Source organism: Carcharodon carcharias, chromosome 18 (assembly GCF_017639515.1).
Source record: "Carcharodon carcharias isolate sCarCar2 chromosome 18, sCarCar2.pri, whole genome shotgun sequence".
Classification (NCBI taxonomy): domain Eukaryota; kingdom Metazoa; phylum Chordata; class Chondrichthyes; order Lamniformes; family Lamnidae; genus Carcharodon; species Carcharodon carcharias.
Window position 1 is genome coordinate 26,350,950 of NC_054484.1, and position 24,619 is coordinate 26,375,568.

At 44.5% G+C, this 24,619-nt stretch overlaps 1 protein-coding gene across 3 annotated transcripts in view; it reads left to right on the plus strand.

Moving 5' to 3' along the window:
• The window catches only part of setd4 (SET domain containing 4), a 57,488-nt gene that overhangs the window by 16,085 nt on the left and 16,784 nt on the right, over window positions 1-24,619 (plus strand). The window contains exons 1-8 of one of the 3 annotated variants that reach the window (XM_041211813.1): window positions 6,879-7,337; window positions 8,348-8,443; window positions 9,806-9,843; window positions 11,322-11,410; window positions 12,653-13,082; window positions 15,795-15,969; window positions 16,787-16,868; window positions 23,895-23,975. In XM_041211813.1, coding sequence (XP_041067747.1) covers window positions 7,244-7,337; window positions 8,348-8,443; window positions 9,806-9,843; window positions 11,322-11,410; window positions 12,653-13,082; window positions 15,795-15,969; window positions 16,787-16,868; window positions 23,895-23,975 — 1,085 coding nt within the window. In that variant the 5' untranslated portion in view covers window positions 6,879-7,243. Of the gene's footprint in view, window positions 1-6,878; window positions 7,338-8,347; window positions 8,444-9,805; window positions 9,844-11,321; window positions 11,411-12,652; window positions 13,083-15,794; window positions 15,970-16,786; window positions 16,869-23,894; window positions 23,980-24,619 lie in introns of those variants that run through there. The other 2 variants (XM_041211815.1, XM_041211814.1) reach the window with 2 other exon arrangements.

Genomic DNA, 24,619 nt, shown 5'->3' on the forward strand with positions numbered 1-24,619 from the left:
CCATCAAAACAGCAAAATCCTAAAACAAAACAACAATCACAAACAGACGCCATAAAAACAATTAATTCTTCCGTTAAAACCCAGGTTGATGCTGACTCCCAGACATGTAATCAGTGAATGATGTATGACTATCAGGCATTTCTAGGGTTGCCAACCCACCAGGATTGGCCTGGAGTCTCTAGGAATTGAAGATCAATCTCCAGGACACTGCGGTGCACAACCCTGCAGCAAAACTATTGGGACATTAAAAAAGATTGTTTTTTTTTTCATTCTCTTAGAATGTTTCTCTTTACCAAATATAAAAACATTGAAAATGGGGAAAAATGGGCTGTGTGGCTGACAGTCAAGCATCGTCCAATTGAGTAATGAGTCTTTTTGCTTTCTAATTGACGTAGGAAGGCAGTGCGTCACAAGGATGGATGTGTTGGCCGATAAATGGCCGGAGGGGCAGGTCATATGATGAAACCTCCAGGAATACATTTAATCACAGTTGGCAACTCTAGGCATTTCCTGTGTTGCAGTTGTTGGTTCTTCATTTGGAAATTGTGGACAATTCAGGGGCCCCTTGGGGACTTGAATTTCAGAAAAGCCTTCACTCTCGGGAGTTTTACTTAGAGGTGGCTCATCAGCAAAGTTTAGCTGACAGTGATTCCTGTGGGTCTGACGAGTCTCTGACTCGCACATTGTAACTTCTTGGACCCACCAAATGTGTGCACGTTCCAGCAGCCCAGGTACTCTGGCCTGGGAATTTCAATTGCACTAAATCATCTGTGCTTTAGCATTCCTATCATAATGATACAGCTGATGCTGCTTAATGTCAACAAGCACTTAGGTGTCTTCTTCAGTCAAATATCGAAGCCTTAAGAGTGAAAGAATTAATGTCTTTCACCTACAACCCACAAGTCTCTGTGCAGGGCTTCTTCGTAAACCTGGCGTGGTGTGTCATTCCAATGGAGCTAAAAGCTCTGAGCAGCCTCCTTACATTTTATGAAGAGTCGTTTCATGATCTTAACAGCATTCTTGGCTTTGCCATCGGACTGTAGGTGATGATGATGTATAATTTCAACACTGCAAATTCTGCAGATGCAAATTGCGAACTGTATTTCATTTCTGTACTGGGATGTCTAGTATGCCAAATCTTGCAAACTTCTCTTGAACTTCACTGAAAACACTGCATGTAGTAATGGAACTTCGATAAAATTAATGATATGACTATGTAATTCATGAAGCTCAACCCCAGCTTTCAGCCAAGTCTGAGTAAATATGTTTCCTTACTTGGAGAACTATGATGAAGCAAAGGAATATCTCGCTTTGCCATGTACAGTTTAAGCTCTGTTGACCTCCTGGGCCAATAGGTGCTGTCGCAAACTATGTGCGTACAACTTTCTATGCTAATGTGTGTTGATCCAGCTACTGACATACATTCTTTACACAATGCAGCTGGTACCATGAGTTGCTGTCCTCTGAATATTGATTCTCCTTTCAAATTTAAAAGTCAAGATAAGGGTGTAAGCATTGAGGTACCTCTGACCTCATCCCAGGCCAGCCTTGCTGAATAATAACCGGCAGTTGCTTCCACACCAGGTTGTTCACTGCAGTATGGTTAAGCTGAGCTGGAATCTCAGCTTAATGTGATTTGCAATGATCAGTTTCTTCCAACTCACAAGCACTGTCACAGAAGTTAACATGTGACAGATATGTTCTGCTCGGTGTCTCTTCTAGGGCCATCTTTCCCTTTCCTCATTAGACACTTTCTGATAAAGCTTTGAGTTTTAACAGTATCCTTTGAAGTCTCTTAGGAGCACTGTTTAGTGTCTTAACAAGTATTGATTCTAATGGACAGTGATCTGTTTCATGATTCACCAAGTACCAGCCATAGATGCAAACTTCAAATTTATCACAAGTGAAAACTAACATTAGAAGTTCTTTCTTGATCTGTGCCAATCTCAGCTCTGCTGCTGTTAATGTCCTTGATGCATACAATACTGGTTATCCATTCTGCATCATTGCTGCTCCAAGTCTAGGTTGTGATACATTGCATTGTAGAGTGACTTCTTTCATATAATTACTTTGTGCAGTTTTGGTCTCCTTATTTAAGGAAGGATGAAAATGCATTGGATGGTGTTCAGAGGTTTACTCGAATGATACCTGGAATGAGCGTGTTGTCTTATGAGGAAAGATTGGACAGACTGGGCTTGTTTCCATTGGAGTTTAGAAGAGTGAGGGTGACTTGACTGAAGTATGTAAGACCCTGAATGGTCTTGACATGGCGGACGTGGAAAGGATGTTTCCTCTTGTGGGTGAGTCCAGAACTAAGGGGCACTGTTTTAAAATTAGGGGTCACCCTTAATGGACAGAGGTGAGGAGAAATATTTTCTCTCAAAGGGTTGTGTGATTTTGAAACACTCTGCCTCAGAAGGCGGTGGAGGTGGGGGCATTGAATATTTTTAAGGTGGAGATAGATTCTTGTTAGGCAATTGAATCAAATGTTATCAGATGTAGATGGGAATGTGGACTTTGAAACACAAACAGATCAGCCATGATCTTATCGAATGGCAGAGTAGGGTCGAGGGGCCGAAAGGCCTACTTCTGCTCCTATTTTGTATGTTCGTATTATAACACATAAGGACTGGCGTGCTGTTGACCACTTTTTTTAAGTCAGACCAGCAATTCTTGTGTTTCTCCTGAGAACCACTCTGAATCCTTCTGGGTTAAATCCTGGGTGGTTTCATCATGTCTTCCTGATGTGTGAGAAATGTACTCAGGCATTGAACAAGTTCAAGCAATCACTCGTTCATCGCTACATCACTCAGTGTTAGCATCTCCAAAACCACTTTAACTTTGGCTGGATTTACACACAGTCCTCTTCCCATTGCAACGTGTCCAATTAAAGGTTCTTCTTCCCTACAAAGTTTCATTTGTCAATGTTTAAGAGCATTCCACAATTATCAATCCAATGCTTATCATGGCCTCCAATCACTACCTTAAATGTTCCTCAAAAACCAATTATCACAAAATCATTGCATTGACTTCTGTCCCTTACAGTCCTCCCACCAGCTCATGCATCGTTCTTTGGTTAACTGACCCCAAAAGGCATATGCTTCGAGCATTATCAACAACAATTTGCATTTATATAGTGCCTTTAACATAGTAGAACATCATCCAAAAGGTGTGGGGAATGTTGTAAGATATGACAACTGTTCGAGTCTCATATCCCATTTCAGATGTCTAGCTCTGTGTAGGCATGTACTTATATCTTCAATCATTGGTAGTGGATAGTATTCTCATTTAGTAGCCCGTTTAAGTCTTTAGGATCTCAGCATATATGTGGTGTGCTATTATTCTTAAGTATGATGGAAAAGAAGAAAGACTTGTATTTATGTAGCACCTTCCATGACCACCAGATGTGTCAAAGTGCTTTACAACCAAGAAAGTACTTTAGAAGTGTAGCTATTATTGTCATATAGGAAATACGGTAGCCAATTTGTGCACAACAAACTTCCACCAACAGCAATGTCATAATGACCAGATAATCTGTGTTTTTTTGTGATGTTGGGTGTTGAGGAATAAATATTGACCACCAAGAATAAGCCCCTGCTCTTCTTCAAAGTAGTGCTATGGGAGTTTTTGTATCCATCCAAGCAGGCAGATAGTGCATCAGTTTAACATCTCACCTGAAAGATGATATCTCCAAGAGTGCAACATTCCCACTACACTGAAGTCCCAGTATTGATTTTTGTGCTCGAAGAGCTGGGGTGGGACTTGAACCCAGAACTTTGTGACTCAGAGGCAAGAAGAGCTACCAACTGAGTCACAGCTGACAATCCAATTGATCTATGAAGTTGATGCTGATACAGGAGCAATGATAACATGCCTCACCAGGTCATCCAGGGTTTCCTTCAGTTTATCCCCTAAAGTCACTGGTACATAACATAATAAAACATCCCAAGTCCTTCACAGGAGTGTTATAAAACAAAATATGACACTGAACCATGTAAGGAGATTAGGTCAAATGACCAAAACAACATAGTGAAAGAGATAGCTTTTGAAGGGAGTCTTAAAGGAGGGACATGAGGTATTGAGATGGATAGATACATTCCAGGGCTGAACTAGTTGGCCTGGATCTACTGCCTTGTCAAGCCTGATTCAGTACTTTAGCTCAACTTGTCATAACCTATCACTGAATATTCAAGGATGTTTCAGTATTAAACACTCCTAGCTAGTGGTTTGTTGGTATTGATTGTGTGCACAGTCACTCCAGTAGGTGTGAATATATTAATTTTATCATTAGATTTGCACCTAATGATGTGCAAGCTCAGGCTGGCCAAGCAACACAGCAGATGTCAAACAGACCAAATAATGACATAATGACCAACTAACACTTATACTCACCAAGTTGCTTCAAGATTCATATTCGTCCTCTAGTGGGGAGACTTATATCTTCATAAGCTACAATCTCAACCTGAAGTGGTTCCAGGATAACAACAGATCTTAAATATTACATAGCTAATTGAGATATATGTTTGCCACTTCGTAGTTCTCCCAGTAAGGAATCATTATTGCTGCACAAAATTGTGGCTAGCCCTTGGTCGAAGGGCTGACCTTTGTGAGTTCTTTGGCTGTACCCTTTGCTGTGTGTGATTATTACTGTAACTTTGTCAAAGTAGCCAATCTCACTTAAATTACCACGTGGAATATCATGTCAAAACTTCAAGAAATGTTGCGAGATTTAGAATACCAGCTGTCTTAGTGATGGCTAATGGTCTACAACTTGGCTTTGCAGAATTTGCAGTGTGTTAGTCGTCATCACCTCACTAACCACAGTCCAATGGCAAAGTCGAGAAAGCTGTCAAGATCATGAAATTACTCTTCACAAAATGCAAGGAGTCCAGTGAATCAAAGCTTCCAACTCTGTTAGATTGCACAACACACTGAATAAAAGTGTAGGTTCAAGTCTTTGTAAGTATCAAAGGTGCAAGGCGCTACTTCCTGTAATGAGGATGCTCCTACAACCTTGATATTCAACTAAGAAAGACACTCAGGTGCTTTATGGCATGAAACAACATCAGCAATACTACTCTGACAGGAGTGCTAAGCCACTTAAAGAAATACCCAATGGTGATACAGTGCGGCTGAAACTCTCTAGCCAGTATACTTAGAGTGCTGGAACATGCACACGTGTGGTGGGTTCTAGAAGTTATGATTTACGAGTTGGAGATCCATCATACAAAGGAATTGCCAGCAGTTGATTTGTACTGATGGGGCACCTATAAGCAAAATTCCTTGTAGTATATTGTAAGAGCCAGTTATGGGCCATATTATACAATAAGGCAAGTGCCTTATGCAAAGTAGGAAGCAGTAAATAAAGAGCTGGATAGATTAGAATCAACCAGGGTAATTAAGAAGGGGAAGAACAGTGAATGGGCTGCGCACATTGTGGTAGTTCACAAAGCAGAGGGGTCAATTTGGATTTGTGGAGGTTATAAGCAAACAGTAAATAAGGTGATCGAGAGTGATACTTCTCCACTGTCAACTAGTGAAGATTTGTTTTCTAATTTAATGTATGAGAATGACAAACTCAAAAGTTAGTAGTTTATATTGTTATAAGTTTAAAGATAACTACTTGAAACGTAAGTTTTGTATACTGGATAAATATCATGGTAAAAGGTTAATTTTACATCTCTAGCCTGAGGGAATTGGTCATACTAGACACAATTGAAAATATTTATATAATGATTTTCATGACCTCAGGACATCTCAAAGCACTTTAGTCACAGAGACATGATTGCAGAGGAGGATTCCATTTAGCCTATCGAGTCCTTGCCGGTTCTCTGTAGAAAAATCCAGCCAGTTCCATTCCCCTGCTCTACCCTGGTGGCCCTGCAAGCTTACTTCCCTCAGGTTGTCATCCAATTTCCTTTTGAAATCATTTATCGTTTCTGCTTCCACTGCCCTGATAGGTAGCAAGTTCCAGGTCATTACCATTTGTTTCACAAAAAAACTTCTTCCTCACATTTCCCCTGCATCTCTTGCCCAGAACCTTAAATCTGTGTCCTCTAGTCCTTGCACCATCAACTAATGGGAACAGCTTTTCTTTGTCTACCTCATCCAAACCTGTCATAATCTTGTACATCTCTCCTCTGTCCCAGGGAGAACAACCCTGGCTTCTCCAACCTAAATGGTAGACAAAATCCCTCATCCCTGGAACAATTCTGGAAAATCTATCCCGGAAGCAGGTCATCACTTGCAGAGGCTACCTGCAAGCTGACCCGTACAACTGAATGTCCATTTGTGGGCTCATTGGGGACACCACCAGGATCTCCCTGGCAATGCAGATGGACCCCCAATGAAGGACCAAGCCCAGCAAGTGCCCAGAGGCAGCCTGCTGGCGGTTAGCTTGAGGGGCCTGCGAGGCCTCCTATGAACACCACCTCCATACCCCACACTGGAGCACCGCCATCAGTGGACATTAGGGAAAGACCTCCACAGAGGTGGCCTCGCAGCTGTGGCCAGAAGGTTTTTTTTTAAACAAAACCAAACCAACAATGGCAGCATCCATCTCATCCAGTGAGGCTGTTAAAAGGCATCAGGTCCTATGATGGAGCCTAAAGTCTCAGGGACAGTCGAGGTAGAGGCGGCCTCTTAATTGGCTGCCTCTGTGAAGATCACAGAATCAGAATCACACAGTGCAGAAGAGGCCCTTCGGCCCATCGATCTCCCAGGCTGCCTCACCGACAGCCTGTGCAGGAGGATCAGGAGTTGGAAATGGCCCTGGCCGCCCCTACCCCCACCCCACCGTTTCCTGAACTGCCACAAGGTTCCTCCCTGAGGGGGACAGTGGCCCTTTAAGAGATGCGCCATCTGGTGGCAAATTTTCATCCCTGGAGCAGAAACAGGGACCTCTCTAGATAGAGGGGCAAACTGGGGTCGGTATCAATCTCAGGACCTGGGGGGTATTTCTGCTGCTGATCAGAGTTTCATTTGGTTAGCTTGTTGCAAAAATGTTTCTGTTTGTGCATTTACTTTGTTCAGTGAAGTTTGTCTGACAGGTTAATAGCCATCAAGACCAGACTTATCAGACAGACGTACATAGTGTGAATTATTGCTGCAGACTTGTTTGCAAAGATACTTTCGTTTATTTTTTTTAATTAAAAAACCCAGCTTTTCTTCTGAAAAAAAAAGCGCAGTGAAATAAAATGCCCGGCATTTGTATCAGTGCAAATTGTGCTTCTGCACTTTAATCATGGCCAAAAGGAAAGGTCGGGCTTATAGAAGGAGGAAGCGGAGAGGTTGCATGAGCCGAGAATGCAAAGGAGCACATGCGGTGGAGACTGGAGGTAAAACCCAGGAGGGATTGATAACTGTCGGTGTGTCCCGGGGTCTGTGGCGCCCCCGTTCCGGCTGGGGTACGGGAGGGTCCTGCTTTCCCCCGCTCGCTTGGCGCATCAGAGAGGCCAGAGAGCCACTGAACCGCTCCGCAGGCCTGCAGCCGCCCCTCTTCATTGTTGTGCGCTTCTCCTCCTTGAGCTCTGGGCTGGTTTAGGATCGCCACCTATTGGCAAGTCCCAGACCAATTGCAAATGAAGGAGCCCAAGTGTGGCGTAAAATGCAGCATTAAATGTAAACAGCCAATATCAGGGTGATATCACCCCCCCTGCCTCCTCTGAAGAGAGGGGTCATTGGATAATGACCTTGATTTCTTCTGTTCTCTCCATAACTCAGAAGCATTGCAAGAAATTGAAATTCTGCATACACAGAGATCATTTAGAGATCAAGTCAAAAATTGGGGCATTACAAAATATTAGTGAGAAGGAGATAGTCCCTGCTAGCCACAGAAGGCTTCCTGCAAATAGACACTGCAGATCCTTAATAAGGTTTTCGTTGCAACATGGTTTGCCTGAACCCTTTTCACCCAAGAAAGGAATTTGAGATTATTTTAATGTTAATGTTGCTCCTTGATATTGATGTTGCGATTGAAGTTAAGTTCCAGTCTGTCCTAATTATGCACGTAGTTGGATGATTTGCTTGCTACCCAGTGACACCCTATGAGAAAATGTCCCTTTGCAAGATCAGGATCAGGCTGTGCTGCACCCCTATTTTGATACACACAGGGTCCGGGCTGGTGGATGAAGAACAGGCGCTTGCCTGCTCTATGTAATCCTATCCCAGTGTGAATTACTTATCTTCAACAAAGGGAGGGCAGAGAAGAAATATGTTTTGCTGCTTGGGAGGGAATGCACATTTGTGTTCAATATCAAGTTAGCCTGAGCCAGATCAATAAGTTTGAGGAAGAGTACTAAACATAATAACCTCTAAGAATGTAATTAAATCTGTCAATTTTGCACAGCCAACATCAGTCATGAGTCGGATTACGTGCAGCTGAGGAAATGGCTGAAAAAGAAGGGTTTCAATGACTTCTACTTGGTGCCAGCAAACTTTCCAGGTACATGATTCCTTTGCTTTATTTTAGTTTCCACGTCCAACTCCCCGCCACTGGCCGGCTTCCTGCTGTATTTGAAGGGGCACTGAATGCATTAGAGGGAGGGGCACAAACTACAACACTTTATTTTGTGATAGCATTACCTAGAGGAAATGCAGTATTTTTACAGTGTATAGGATAATTTGCTGCTTAGATGAACATTAAATATGTGCACAATAAGCAATTAGGCTGAAAACAGAAACTGAAAGTGCGGTAAAACTCAGCAGGTCTTCTGAAGAAGGAGTCATGTTGGAGTTGAAACGTTAACTCTGTTTCTCTCGCCACAGATGCTGCCAGACCTGCTGAGTTTTTCTAGCACTTTCTGCTGTTATTTCAGATCTCCAGCATCTGCAGTATTTTGCTTTTATGACAAATTAGACTTATTGACTATTAAGGTTGGATTCGTGCATTTGGAATTTAGTTTGATTCATAGAATGGTTTGGCCATAGAATAACAGCAGAGCACAACTGAATATTGCCTGTCAACCATATTGGTAAGATTGCAACCAGTTTCTTGAGACCAGCGAAATTAAATTTGCATGCCTGTTTCGAAAGAGCCTCTGTGCCTGTAGAACTTGTGGCATGTTCAAAAACAATTGGTGACTGCTGTCCCTTCCCATCATTATCTGACAGATATATTGATCTACTTAAAAAAAAACCTTCCAAAATGTGCACTTTACAGACTCAGATTGGCAGAGGCCCATTGACAGATACCAGTGCTAGTGAAAATTTCAGTACAGGTGTTGCTGGGTGCTATCTTTAAATGTCAGCATGGCTCAATGTTATCACTCTCATCTCTGAATAATGAGGTTGTGGATTAAAGCCCCGTGCCATTCCACTCTGTGACTTGAGTGATATTCCAATGATGATAGGCTTTCTCTACTGATATCTCATCCACAGAGTCTATAGCAGCTTTTTTTCAAACTTTTTTGTTTTACCCTGGTTAAATATTGATACACCTTTGAACTCCTGAACCCCCAACTCCTGAAAGAAACTCTAAATTATCTAAAGGAAAATACTGCTATTGTTGCTGGAAATGTGTTTTTTTATTTGTTAGCATCCAACAGGAAAACTAAGTGCCAAGTCAACAAGTACAGAAATCCAGTGATTTTGCAGATGTCTGGTGACTCATAACCCTAAGTTATTGCACACACGATTACTTGTATATTCATTATGGTGTTCTTTTGAATTTTTAATGGTGCTATGTAAATGTAGGTTGTTGTTAGTAATATGTCAGTGAAAGAGGAATTTAAGCAATAATACATGTTTTTCTAATAAGCCACTCTGTGAGCATTGCTGGTAATTGTGTCCTATCTTTCTTGCTCAGATATTGGCAGAGGACTAATGACCATAAAAGCTCTACAGGTTGGTGATTCAAATAGTTAATTCCATTATTTTTTTGACTGGTTACTGTTACAATTATAAGGTTTATAAGATTATTATGTTTTGGGACTGTGAATTTAATTTAGTGTAAAATGAAGGGGGTCATGTGACCTGTGCTGATGTCCGCCTGACAACAGATCTGGGTGATGGGGCTGCTAAAGATTAAAGGAAGGCCTAGATTGTTTTACTGGGAAAAAGTTATTCACACTTGCAGACAATGTCGAAGGTAACCGTGATTCTGGTGGATAGATTGTGAATCTCCAAGTCCTAGAAAAGTGTTGCGAATGTCAGGTTGTAAACAGTTGTTCTTTAAGCTGTCCATTTACTTCCAAGATTAAAGAGAGTTGAGCATTTCTGCCTAGATACAAGGCCTATGTGATTCACGTTGCCATCGGGAAGGTTACAGAGAAAGCCATTATAAAGATTGGGTTACAGGCTTCCTAAAACATCACTGAATGTCACAGGCAGGTGGTTTAGTCTGCCAGCACCTGGGAGAGAGAGAGCAGCTAGAGACCACAAGTTTCTGTGGTTCACTGTGCCGGAATGCAGTGGAAGTTTGCACTCGGATTGAAAAGACCAAATTCATGAGGAGTTAAAGCAAAGCTGTAAGATTCACCTAGCTTGCACCAGAGGGAGGATCTCCAGTAATATACTCATCGTGAAGGACAGTTCTGGGGCTTGAAGTTACCGGGCTGAGAAAGGCAAAAAACAGAAGTAAACCCTCGGGAGCTAAGTATCATTTTGGACTGATCCTGGGAGAATTAAGTGCCTGCTTAAAGGACAGTGTAATATATACCTGTGAGGTGTGTTTTTTTCAGTTGTGCTAAAATAAGAAGGGGAGTATTCTTTCTGTGGCTTAAAGTATAAGTTGCCTACAAAAATAATTTGGAGGCAACAGTGTCTTTAGTCTTTTGTTATGTTAGTAAATGTCATAGAATGTGAAATCATCTTGTGTTATCCTTTCAGCTATTAACTGGAAGTCCAAATTTCTTTTTAGAAGTTATCGGTCTCTATAGAGATCCTAATATTACTTTCCTCCTCCTCTGTCACCTTTTTTCTTCAAATGCTACAGCTGCCCAGGCTTAAGTGGCTCCTTGTTCCACTTTGCCCTTCCTTTTCTTTGGGCAGCTCCCCTGATGCACCTCAATATTACCAGTGAATGGGAGTGAATTAAGTGTGTGACCGGGCTGCTTTTGCCTTGGGGTTGTCTGAAGGATGGTACTGTGAGAGTTTTGAAAAGGTCACTTGGCTCATTCTTTCCTAGGAGATGTTGCTTTGGACGGGCGAGTCTCTTGTATGAGATGTTTTTGATATATATTTTCAGATTTGAGGAAAGAAGCTATGGGCGGATTTATAGTTTTAAATTGTTGTTTGTTGTTTGGTTTTGCCCCAGCCTCTTGAAGAAGCAACATGACAAATATAAATAACCTAAACCCACTTAATTCCTGTTTCTTATTTAGCCAGGAGATCTTGTTATTAGATTACCTGAGAAGTGCCTGCTCACCGCTAACACTGCCCTAAAGAGTTATTTGGGTGAATACATTGAGAGGTAAGTTTAGCCCCATGGTGCTAGATTCTGTTATAAAAACCCCGTGGAAGTCTTACTTTGAAAAGCAAATGATCCCTCTTAGTGGAGACTGAGCAATAATCCACCAGACAATGATAGAGGTAATGCAAGTGTCTTATTCATGAAAAGGCTTGTTAGCATGGTGGAGGGTGAGGGCAGGGTTCAAAAAACGCAGGTCACATCTTGTGCCATGAGGACCAGTGCCCTGGTCAAGTATGCAAATAAACTCCAATTTTTTTTTACCAATATTCCAAGGGAAGTCATTTGAGAATTCCAGCAAGTATTAAAACTTGCAAGAGTGGTTGGAAAGCTGGGACAAGGGGAAGCTTCGAATTTGGGAGACTTGTGTTCATGGAATTTCCTAAATTGAATAGCATAACACTGTTTTTCTTGACCCCTGTATGGTTGGAGAAATGGAAGAGAATGTCTTTTGCCTGCTCTGGCTCTGAGGGGGTTACTCAGTGAGTGAAGCTGAGTTATTTCAGACAAAATGGTTGTTGTGTTTTAGCGGGTAACATAAAGAGTTGAGTAAAATTCTCCACTGAAGGCTGATTAACTCTAGTGATCAAGTCATAAAGTAGGAGCAAAGAGCATATCCGAGCCGTAGAACCACATGGTTCCACACTTGACCTAGAGGAGGCATTGTGTAGGTTAATGCAACTCTTTAATTTTTGGTTGATGAAACTAAGTGAATGTGATGCAATGCGTTACTTGCTTGTGAGTAGATGCCCTTGAGTGTTCTTTCCATTACATTCCCATGTCAGACATTTGATTTACCCAGCAACACCAACGTTGTAGTTCAATTTTATAATTTAAAAAAAGATCTTGGCTGAAAAGTGAGAGTTTTATCTTTGTCCAGTGACACTCAATTTAGAGTTGTCCAGTGATGTTCCCAAATAATTTTATTTTTCCAGAGTGCATAGACTTAAAGGGCTTTAGGCCAAAGAAAAATCCTCCATTTCTATTGAAGTGCAGGGAAATGGTACCAAAGGGATAGCTCTGTCAGAGAGCTAACACTGATGTGTTGACCCAAATGATCACCTTCTGTGCTATGAAATTAAATGGTTCTATAACTTACCTAATGGACTATAATTTGCTGTAGAAGTGAATCGCAACACCATGTGTCATTAGTTAGACTCACCCTTGCATGTTCAGGATTTTAAGGCTTTTTGTGTAGCAAGTTGCATTTTGTATAATTTTCAAAATTTGGACCTTTGTCTCCAGGTGGAAGCCTTGTTTGTCTGCCCTCCAAGCCTTGTGTACTTTTCTCATTTCTGAGAGACACTTTGGGAACCAGTCTGCATGGAAGCCCTATATTGATGTCTTACCAAAGACATACTCCTGCCCGGTTTACTTAGCAGAGGAAGTAATTGACCTGTTTCCTGGCCCTCTGGTTAAAAAGATTCAGGAGCAAAAGAGTGCAGTTCGGGAGCTGTATCTTACTTCGCAATGCTTCTTCAGTTCACTGCAGCCCTTGTTCTCTCAGCACGTAGAGAGTATTTTTACTTATGATGCTTTCCGTTGGGCTTGGTGCAGTGTCAATACCAGGACAGTTTATATGGAACATGTGCAAAGCGAGTTCTTTTCCCAAGAACCTGATGTCTATGCCTTGGCACCATACTTAGACCTGCTGAATCACAGCCCTTCTGCTCAGGTAAGAAGACAGTTCACATCAACAAAAAAAAGTGTGTTTAAATTAAAATACATTGTCAAGCACATAGCTGTATAACATTGGTCACAAATCTTTGTACATTAATGCCAGCAGTGGTGATTACTTTGAAGTTGAGCTGATCTAAATTATCTTTAAAAGGTACTTCCCTCTGTTCCCCATACCACCATCACTATCCCATCCTGAAATAATGGTTTATGTTTTTGATATGACATAATGCTGATTTATATTTATATCTATTATTGGATGACCTACTCAAATCCTGTATTACTGCCCACCCCTCTCCGATACTAATGTTGCAGCCAAAGCATATACTTATACATATTCCTGCATTCATTTAAGATTTCAGTTATTTTCTGATAATTTACTTTGTCGTGTCCCATTGTGCCCTTTTTTTGCCTCCTCCTCCATCCGCCCATTCCTTTAGTTGGCAACCTTGCCAAATGCTCAGCAGCTTCTCCTGCCAGGAGCGAAATGTTAATATCTTTCTCCACAGGAAGGAAAAACCTGACTCTGAGCCAACCTGAGCTGTTGATCAATCTTCTCCTAGCAACTGTGTTCAGAGCCAGGTTGACAACTGCCTGGAAGCAGGTACTGTACTCTCTCTTTCTTTCTCTCTCTCACTCTCTCTCTCTTTCTCCCTCCCTCCTCTCTCTCTAACTCCTTCTCACTCTCTCTCTCTGTCTCTCCCTTTCTTCCGTTCTCCCTTTCTCTCTCTCTCTCCCCTTCTCTTTCCTCTCTCTCTCTTTCTCCCATTTTCTCTCTCCCGTCCCTTTGTCTCCCTCCTCTCTCTGCCTCTCCTCCCTCTTTCTCCCTTCTCTCTCCCTCTGTCTCCCTCTCCCTATCCCTCCTTCTCCCTCGCGCTCTCTCTCCCTCTCTCTCCCCCCTCTCCCTCTCTCTCCCCCCTCTCCCTCTCTCTCCCCTTCTCTCTCTTCCCTTCCCTCTCCCCTTCTCTCCCCTTCTCTCCCCTTCTCTCTCCTCTCTCTCTGCCTCTTTCTCTCCCCTTCCCTCTCTCTCTCCCCACCTCCCTCCCTCTCTCACCCCACCTCCCACTCTCTCTCTCTCCCCGCCTCCCACTCTCTCTCTCTCCCCGCCTCCCTCTCTCTCCCCGCCTCCCTCTCTCTCTCTTCCCGCCTCCTGCTCTCTCTCTCCCCGCCTCCCTTTCTCTCTCTCCCTGCCTCCCTCTCTCTCTCTCTCCCCGCCTCCCTCTCTCTCTCTCCCTGCCTCCCTCTCTCTCTCTCTCCCCACCTCCCCCTCTCTCTCTCTCTCCCCGCCTCCCTCTCTCTCTCTCTCTCTCCCCGCCTCCCTCTCTCTCTCTCTCTCCCCGCCTCCCTCTCTCTCTCTCCCCGCCTCCCTCTCTCTCTCTCCCCACCTCCCTCTCTCTCTCCCCGCCTCCCTCTCTCTCTCCCCGCCTCCCTCTCTCTCTCCCCGCCTCCCTCTCTCTCTCCCCGCCTCCCTCTCTCTCTCCCCGCCTCCCCCTCTCTCTCCCCGCCTCCCCCCATCTCTCTCTCTCTCTCTCCGCCTCCCCCCCTCTCTCTCTCCCCCCGCCTCCCCCTCGCTCTCTCCCCCCGCCTCCCCCTCTCTCTCTCTCTCTCTCTCTCCCCGCCTCCCCCTCTCTCTCTCTCCCCGCCTCCCTCCCTCTCTCTCTCTCTCTCTCTGCCCGCCTCCCTCCCTCTCTGTCTCTTTCTCCCCGCCTCCCTCTCTGTCTCTCTCTCCCCCCTCCCTCTCTCTCTCCCCCCCTCTCTCTCTCCCCCCTCCCTCCCTCTCTCTCTCCCCCCTCCCTCCCTCTCTCTCTCCCCCCTCCCTCCCTCTCTCTCTCTCTCCCCCCTTCCCTCCCTCTCTCTCTCGCCCCCTCCCTCCCTCTCTCTCTCCCCCCTCCCTCTCACTCTCCCCCCTCCCTCTCTCTCTTCCCCCTCCCTCTCTCTCCCCCCCCCTCTCTCCCCCTCCCTCTCTCTCTCCCCCCCTCCCTCCCTCTCTCTCCCCCCCTCCCTCCCTCTCCCTCTCCACCCCTCCCTCCCTCTCTCTCTCCCCGCCTCCCCCTCTCTCTCTCTCACCCCGCCTCCCTCTCTCTCTCCCCTGTCTCCCTCTCTTACTCCCCTGCCTCTGTCTCTCTCCTTTCTCTCTCTCACCCTCAGATTGCAGCTCCGCTATTCACCAGGAGATATTAATGTGAGGAAAGGGTGAGTATGAAGAAACACATAGGCACATTCTGAAGGCAGCAAGCTTCAGAGCATTAACAACAACAATCTGCATTTTTATAGCATCTTTTGTGTAGGAAAGAAATGCCCCAAGATGCTCCTCAAAAATATAATCAGCCACAAGTAGATGCTGACCAAAAAAGTAGGTATTAGCAGGAGAGCCTAAAATCACAGTCAAAGAGATGAGTTTCACAGAGGGTCTCGAACGTGTAGAGGAAGGTGGACAGACTGATTGGTTTAGGGGGAATTACAGAGCATGGGGCTTAAAGGACTGAATGTACGCTGCCAATACTGGGACAGAGGGAACGGTGTTGGCTACACAAGATGCCAGAGTTGGAGGAACGGAGAGTTCTTGGATGAGTTGTAGGGCTGAAGGAGGTTACAGAGTTAGGGGTGGGGCGAGGCCATGGAGGGAATTAAACACAAGGAGGACAATTTTAATTTGAAGGCATCACGAGTTGATGTAAATCGGGTTTAACTTGTACTTCTATACTTTCAGGTCGCAGCTGCTTTCAACCAGAAAAGCAGCCATTATGAAATCCGAACAGTCACAAAATGCAGGCAATACGAACAGGTTTTCATCTGCTATGGTCCCCATGACAACCAGCGGCTCCTATTGGAATATGGATTTCTTGCGAGCAGTAATCCACACAGTGTCGTGTATGTCGATAAAGGTGAGGGTGCTGTCCCTGAGCTAAGGGAAGGCTGCATCTCTCGGGCTTTGCTATGGCAGTAAGAATCCATGTGCTCTCAGTTACTTTCTGCCCCACCTCCAGTTTCCCACCCGAATCTAAGGCTCAGAGGATAAGAATACTTCTCCCAGCAACTGCAAATAATACTGTGAAACCAGCCACTGACAAATCTGTTAAACAGACATTTTGGGAATAATTTTAACCTATGGGAAATCCATAGAACTGGCTGGGGTGGGGGATGGGGGAGAAATGTTGGTTTTAGGCCGAGACTAATACCCATTGACCTAATTTGAGAATATAATCCACCTGGGTATAAACCCAATGTTACACCCAATCCACACACTTGGTCCATTGGAGGGATGGTTTAAAATTGCCTCCCCTGTGTGTTTCCTTCTATCCTTTGTCCGCTTGGGGACTCCCTTGGTGCCTCTTCACAATGGCCTCCTGAGGTTAGTAACATAGCAAAGAGGGGAACATGGACTTTGTAACAAAAACAGAAAATGCTGGAAAAGCTCAGCAGCTCTGGCAGCATCTGTGGAGAGAGAAACAGAGTTAACGTTTCGAGTCCGCATGACTTCTTCTGAAGAATGCTGTCGGACCTGCTGAGTTTTTCCAGCATTTTCTGTTTTTGTTTCAGATTTCCAGCACCTGCAGCATTTTGCTTTTATCTTGGCGTTTAATATACATGGACTTTGTGGATCAGTTTTATTCCTAGCTTGCATTTGTGGATATTACTTGGTGAATAAATGGAATTATTTTATTAAAAAGTTGAAGTCACATTTCTGATGCTTGCTTTCAGATCTCCTTTGTAACCACATTTCTCAAAAGGACGAATCAGCGGACAGAAATCTGTTATTTATACAGGGTGAAGGCCTTTTGGAGTAAGTATTGCTGTGTCTGAGTGTGCAGTTAAAATAATTTGAATAGGAAAATGGGTCACCTCCATCAACAGCTTTAGCACAGTATGAAGCAGTGCATTTTGCTTGGAAGAACAGGGAGGTCACTTATTACATGGAAGACATGTGTCCAGGTGGGGTAGAGAAATAAGAGAACTCAAAGTACAAATACACCAATCATTAAAAGTTGCGCCACAGGTTAGCAAAGTCATAAAAAAGCAAACCAAGCACCAGGCTTTATTTCTAGAGGGATAGAATTAAAAAGTAGGGAAGTTAGGGTAAAGCTGTATCAAGCCTTGGCTAGGCCACACTTAAAGGACTGTGTGTAGTTTCGGTCACCTTTACTATAAAAATGGCACCGGGGAGGGTGCAGAGATTTACAAGAATGATACCAGAAATGTATCGGTGTACATATCAGGAAAGGATTGACAGGCTGGGTCTCCTTTCTCTTGGGGAAAAAAAGGCCGAGAAGTGACCTCACAGAGGTTTTCAAAGCTATGAAAGGTTTTGATAGAGTGGATGCAGAGAGGATGTTTCCTGTTGTGGGGAAGAGCAAAACTAGAGGCCATCAATGTAAGATGGATGCCAAGAAATCCAATGAGGAATTCAAAAGAAACTTCTTGACCCACAGAATGGTGAGAATGTTGGAACTCACTGCCACAGGGAGTGGCTGAAGTGAGTAGTGTAGATGCATATGAGGCAGAAGGGAATATTGGGTTACAATGATAGATTTAGAAATGGAAAGATGGAAGGAGGCACGAGTGGAGCAGAAACGATGGCCTGGACCTGGTGGGCCGAATGGCCTGTTTCTATGCTGTTTATCCTGTGTAACCCTATGTTGAGAAGAACTTGCCTTTATATAGTATCTTTCATGGCCTCAGGCAGTTCCAAAGTGCTTTACGGCCAGTGAAGTACTTTTTGAAGTGTAGCACTGCAGCCAAAATCAGTTAGCTCCCACAAACAGTAATGAAATAAATGACCAGAGTGTAGCTCACTTCTGAATTTATATTGTGGGATCAGCAATTGAGTAGCTATGCTGCACAAGATCATAACTTCAATCTCCTGGTCTGAGTTGTGTTAGTTGATCTCAGGGTAGTGGTGGCCTCAATATTTGGGAGGGGAACATCAACCAGAGTTCCTGCCCCTGATCCCTTACCAGTGACTCTTGCTGGAAGTACACTCATGTTGATATCTGATAAAGATTGTATCACAGTCAAGTAACCTAACATAACGCACTGCTGAAGTTCACATATGAGTAATGCTCTATAAAAGCTGTGGTATCTCGCTGAGAGCAAATATTGTCTTTTGAAGCTTGAAACATGACATTAACCGTGTCCAGGAAAAGGAAGTAAAAATTACAGGCAATTTTGTTTTTTAGTTCCATCTGTGTGTACAAAATTATTTCACTGAAACATAAAACATGGTGGTTATTCTTAAATTCAGTTTTAGATTTTATTCATATCCTTTAAAATAGAATCATAGAATAGAATGGTTACAGCACAGAACGAGGCCATTTAGTCCATCGTGCCTGTGCTGACTCTGTGAAGGAGCAGCTCACCTAGCGTAATTCCACAACTTCTCCCCTGCACATTCTTCCTTTTCAGATAATAGGTATTATTTACGGTGACTTCCCCTGCTTCCAATGTCTGTTTGAAATCACTATCGTGTGAGCAGGAGCTTATGTCTGCTAATGAACGGAATAGTATTGAACCTCAAGTTGTTCCCCCATTGGCTCAGGAGGGTGGGGTTTTCAGTCACACCCAGGCTTTTGGACTCAGTGCTAGAGTTTACAGAGCGATTGCTTCAGGGCTGAAAGGGCTGGTGCTGTTTAGACAGTGGCTCCTTCACAATGTACAGGTGGGGCTATGAGTCAGGCAGGGTGTGCCTCTGTACTGCATTCTCTGACTGAAAAGACCTTTCCGACACTTTCCCGTGCATAAACAGAGATCAGAAGCGTGACTTTTTTTTAAAAAAGAGAAAAATAAGTTTTCTTAGCCTCTTCCATGACAGGAAACTAGGATGGTCTGTTTCTCTCCTCATCATGGGAATTCTTACAGGAAATGTCCAGTGTAATTTTGGGAACTCATTCTTTGCTTTACATTTGCTAACTTCAAAGAATGCTGCATAAAGCAGAGCAGAATCACCTACATGCAGTCTGCGCACACAGATTGGAATGCCGATTGGTAAGGGTGGGATGCTGGGTACATTTTTAGTCCATGGCAAATTTATCTCTATAATAAAGCAATTGGTACCATATTCTGTTAATTCAGTGATCTGGTTATAAACCGCTACCCATTACACATCACTAGGCGGCTTTAACACTGTTTCAAGGGCTGCAAAATTGGGCTCTGTAGCACTGCTGATGTCGGTGCTATGGGAGCCCAGAGTCCAAAAATAGTTGTTGCTCTGCTTCTGGCCACATCCGGCCTGTTCAGCATGTCATGTTTGAAAGTGTGCTAGCACAGTTGTGCTGCAGAGCATGCAGAGTGAGCAGATCAGGCTGAGGATGGAACTGCCAGAGTGTTAACGACATCTTTGGCCTCAATTTCTATGCTTCAGGATCCTTCCAGGCTGGTGCAGGCGACACTGCCAGTATCTCACAGTTCACTGTGCATTGCCGCATGAGGGAGGTGACAGAACCCTGTCCAAAAGGAGAGGAACATCAGCGTCTTCCCTGTTACCAGACAGAAGCAGAAGGAGTAGTCAAGCGATATTGCTAGTGGAAGTGGATTCCCATGAGCCCAGGGTGCCATTGACTGCATGCACGTGGCTCTGCGGGCCCTGCATCTCAATGGAGAGGTGTACCAGAACCACAGGTATACCATTCCCTTAGTTGCGATGCGACCACGCACAAAGCATCCTGTCGATGAATGCCCTCGATCCTGGCAGTAGCCACAATACTTTTCACCCGTGCCAGTCAGCCTTTTCTGCCTTATTTGAGCCACTGATTCTGAAGATGGCTACTTGTTGTCGAGGACTACCCACTCCCTTCTGCTGCCTGGCTATGCATGGACATGCAACAAGGAGAGCCCCACTGCCACCAGGTACATCAATGTTCTAAAACAATGGCTCCACTGCCCTTTGTCCCGCATAGGACCTGAGGAATTAAGTCTAAGTAATTAAATCCAGTGTCCGGACCACTCGCGGGCCAACTACAGTGCACGCTGGAGAATCTCTCCAAATTCATAGTGTTCGGTGCACTTTTTCACGTGGCCGTCACAAGGGTGCAGCCCTTGCCCCAGGCCTTTGACAAGGACTGGGGAAGAAGTGAGGAGGAATCCGGGACCCTGTTACTTCGGATGGGCTGTTCATGAGCATATATATCAGACTCTGATTCACATAAAAGCATCCCGATGTCACAAGTGTTCTCCAATTCTTCATCTCTCCATCCCGCTGTGGACCACCCATAACACTCTCTTGGCCAAAAGCCTGAAAAAAGAAGCTTGAGAGGAAATTTACGAGAGATATTCAAAATCATGAGGTGCCTGGACAGAGTACATAGGGAGAAACTATTGCCATTGTGGAAGGATCGAGAACCAGACGGCATAGACTTAAGGTGATTGGCAAAAAAGCAATGGTGACATGAGGAGAAACTTTTTCATGCAGAGAGTGGTTAGGATCTGGAATGCAGTGCCTTAGAGTGTGGTGGAGGCAGGGTCAATCAAGGCATTCAAAAGGGAATTGGAATATTATCTAGAAAGGAAGATGTGCAGGGCTACAGGGAGAAGGAGGGTGTGGTTCTAGGTGAATTACTCCTTCAGAGAGCCAGCACAGACATGACAGGCCAAATGACTGTCTTCTGTGCTGTAATCATTCTATGATTCTATGGAATACACCACCAAAAAAAGTTTGTGTCAACTTTATTCAAGAACACATCATATAATACAACGAAACTGAGCTGCTCACCTTTGTGCCTGTCTTGCGGGTGACTGTACCTGTCCTATAGCTCCTGCACAGTGCTACTCTAGTGACTGCAGCATGGCTAGTGCAAGGCTGCTGGCTTTCATTGGAGGAGACTGTAGATGGCCTTGGAGGACGACCTCTAGAGCTCTGGGCATAGAGGGTCTGGCTTTGGAATGCACCGTCTTGGCATGGGCAGAAGCCGTCTGGGCTGACTGGCTGAAAGGCTTCAACAGGGGCACGAATGGAGTGTGACTGGTGGGAGCACCATACCTGAGAGGGCTCATTAGGTTTGTGCACCTTGGAACCACTGCCACTTGCCTGGGGCAGTGCCTCAGCACTCTAGCAAGCTGTTGGAGCACAGATTGCTGGGCTGCTGTGAGGGGATTCAGTTGAGGACTTTGATGGGATGGCTTAGAGGGGAAGACTGATTAGCATGCTCAGAGAAATGCTTGCTACATTGGCGGATCCCTGCAAGCACCGGTGTCTGCAGCCATGATGGCAGCAGTCTGAGCCTGCATGGCAACAAGTCGGGATCTCTTGACTTCTACCTGAGCTTCCACTTGGGTGCCTTCTGCCTGAGTTACAATGGAAGCAGGCCCTCAGACACTGCAGCATGGCTGGCTCTGCATAGTATTGACATGGATTTAGCCATCACTTCCATTCTGGAAAGGATGGGCTCCAAGCTTTGCATAAAGCCCTGTGCCAAGTTAGAGCCAGATTCCTCCATCCTTGATAGTGATAATGGGCTTTGCGGCAGGCCTGCCAATGTAGCAAGCGTTTCTCTGAGCTTGCTAATCAGTCTTCCCCTCTAAGCTGTCTCATCAAAGTGCTCAACTGAATCCACTAGAGCAGAACCCGTCTCAGAGGGAGCTGGTACATGTGCTACCTTTTGCCTTTGGATTGGAGCAGCCCAGTCATGGCGGGTGACTCACTATGTGCTGATCCCATCTCCGTATTGCTCTTTAACTAACACACTGTGCCAGTATCTGAGCCTAGTGATTGCGAGTGCCAGATCAAGCAACAGTGTTATTTTTCTCAGATGTGTGCTCTTGTTTGTGCCCTTGCATTGGTTGACCTGGTGGCAGTTCTTGGGTATCTGAAAGCAACAATGCAAAGGGGAGGGTTGGGGTAAGGGAAGTGAGAAGCAAGAAGCCCATGGTCACATCATCTGCAGCTTGCAATTCAAGCCAGATACCAGAATGAGGGCGAATTGAGATTTGAGGAGATGTGTTAGGTAGGAACATACCATCATCACGGATTTCCTTGGTGACTCCTGTTGAAACACTCTATCAGCCCAATAACTCACAGCACTGTCTCCTCCAAGAGTCTGGGAGATGCAACTGTGTCTGGTTTCTGTTGGTGCCTCCTGTTACATGTGACCTTGACCTGCAAGTGAGAGGGAAGATTGTTATTGAGTGAGGTGATTGGGTGATGTGCTCATCATAGCTGGAAGTATGCGGAAGAGGCGAGATGTAAATGTGAAGCTTCCGGTATTGAGTCCTGATTGCTAGGTGAGTGATGAGGGCGGTGGTGCATTGAGCAGAGTGTGAGGTTGATGTTATAGTGGATGGGAGATGGGTATTTGAAGATGCATTCACTGACCTTGGCCACATGTGTGAGGTCATCAGACTCTTCTAGCATTGTATCCAGGTCCTTGGAGTCAGATTCCTGGCATTGACCTTTGTGGCTAGCTGCTCCCATTCCCTTTGCTGTTTGTGCTGGGGCCTGGCCTTCCTGTGGAAACACAGCCTCTCTCCTCCTTTGAACTAAGGCCTCAATGTCAAAGAACCTGGGAGCCTTGTCTGTGGCCTGCTGTCCCATGGTACTTTTATTCCTTCCCTGAAACACATTTGATACAGTTTCCCTGGCTCCTGCAGTGAGAATACACCTCCCCTTTAAGCATTGCAGGCTGGCTGTAATTCACATTACCCACGTATGCACCTGGGTCTCCCTACTGAGCTTGCAGCCCGTCAGCAGTGGGTTTAGCTCTGGGCTGCACACCACAATCATAGAGATGCTAAGGCAGCATGAAGTTTATGTGCAATTTTTTTGGTATTTTTAATTAAGGGAGAAATTTTGGCCTGGACAATATGACTAACTCCCTTGTACAGCTTTGAAATAGTGCCATGGGATCTTTTACATCCACCTGAAGGAGCAGACGGGCCTCAGTTTAACATCTCATTCAAAAGAGGGTGTCTCTGACAGTGCTTGAGCCTAGATTTTATCTTCAGGCGTCTGGAGTGGACTTTGAACCTCCAACCTTCTGACTCAGAGGCGAGAGTTCTACCAGTTGAGTCACTGATGACTCACTGACTTCCTTGTGACCTTTCTATAGCCAACCACTAGAAAATGTGCACTTTGAACCCATGATCAAGTTTTTCTTTAAATGATTGTCCCACTCCGCTGCCCCAACCACTCCATCTATGTTGGAGATGACAAGTGTTTTCCAATAACATCTTGTCTGGATTGGATAGTCATTGATAATGGGGATCGAGTCTGCAGCCCCAATAGAATAGTTGTGCAAAATTTTGTCCCTGTCTTCACTGAGTTACCTAATTTTAGTGATAGTGCTGTCTGTGCTACGATTGATCTCTATCCCCGTTCAAATCCTGGGGTTATCAGTCAAGTTTCTTACATGTGGAAAATATTCATCAACTTCTATCAGAAACGTGCATGAGTGGATGTTACTTAAAGACAGGGTTGGGCTCAGCAGCAATGTCCCCACAACTCGATAATTCACTAATGTTTGATCAAGATTCATTGGTTGCCTGGGTGCGAAGCTGGACAGTGTTTGTAATCCGATCGTCCAACAAGGAATCAATGACTTCGGGTGGTGAGGGATGGAAGAGGAACTTGGTAAGAACATAACAAACTGCATCCAGGGAGCCCCCTCAATAGTTCCTACAATCTTACATTTTGGGATAGGAAGATGAGAAGCAAAAGCGGACATCCAAGCAGCAATAACTCAAACTGTTTGCTCAGGCCTCAAGTTAATCATTGGAAGAGTACCTAACTCAAAAATATTTATGCTATTTTAACAAGTTTCTATTTTCATGTAAATCTTTATTTTGCTATCACTCCAGTTACCATTTGGTTCTTTGTTTCTAGAAACCTGACCTTTGGATTAGATGGACCTTCCTGGAGGCTTATGACAGTTCTTAAGCTGTTCTGTCTCAGAGCAGAGGAATAGTAGGTATTTTAAGTTTTAACATTTAGAAAAACTTTTCTCCATTTAAAACTATTCAACATCCTTTGCTAATTTTCCCACCTTTTGCCCTGATCAAAAGAGTGGATAGGAGAACACTGGTAAGACCATGGCCTATGTTGGCTGCTAGAAACATTGTGAGATTTGCCTGATTGTGTCTGTTCCTTGTGGCACTTTTAATTAAATCTAGAACTCGTGTTGTGGTCATCTACAGGTGAAATGTCATGTGGGAGGATTCTGTAGTGAGAGGAGTAAATAGTTTCTTTTGTAGATGTGTCCTGAATGGTACATTGCGTTCTGGGTGCCAGGGTTCAGGACATCATGAAGCAAGTAATAAAGGGTGAGGAATGGGAGGGCCAGCATCCAGAGGCCATGGTTCCTGTGGGAACCAGTGGCCTAGAGAGGAGTAGGTTTGAGGTTCTGCAAAGGAATTTAGAGGAACTAGGTTCTAGATTAACGAGCAGAACCTCCACAGTCGTACTCGCTGCATTACTCCCAATGCCACACACTAGACCACACAGAGAAATTATGGGATTTTCAATGCCTGGTTGGAAGGATGGTGTAAAAGGGAAAGATTCAGATTCCTGAGGTATAAGGATGAATTTTGGGATGAGGGAAGGCTTTCAGA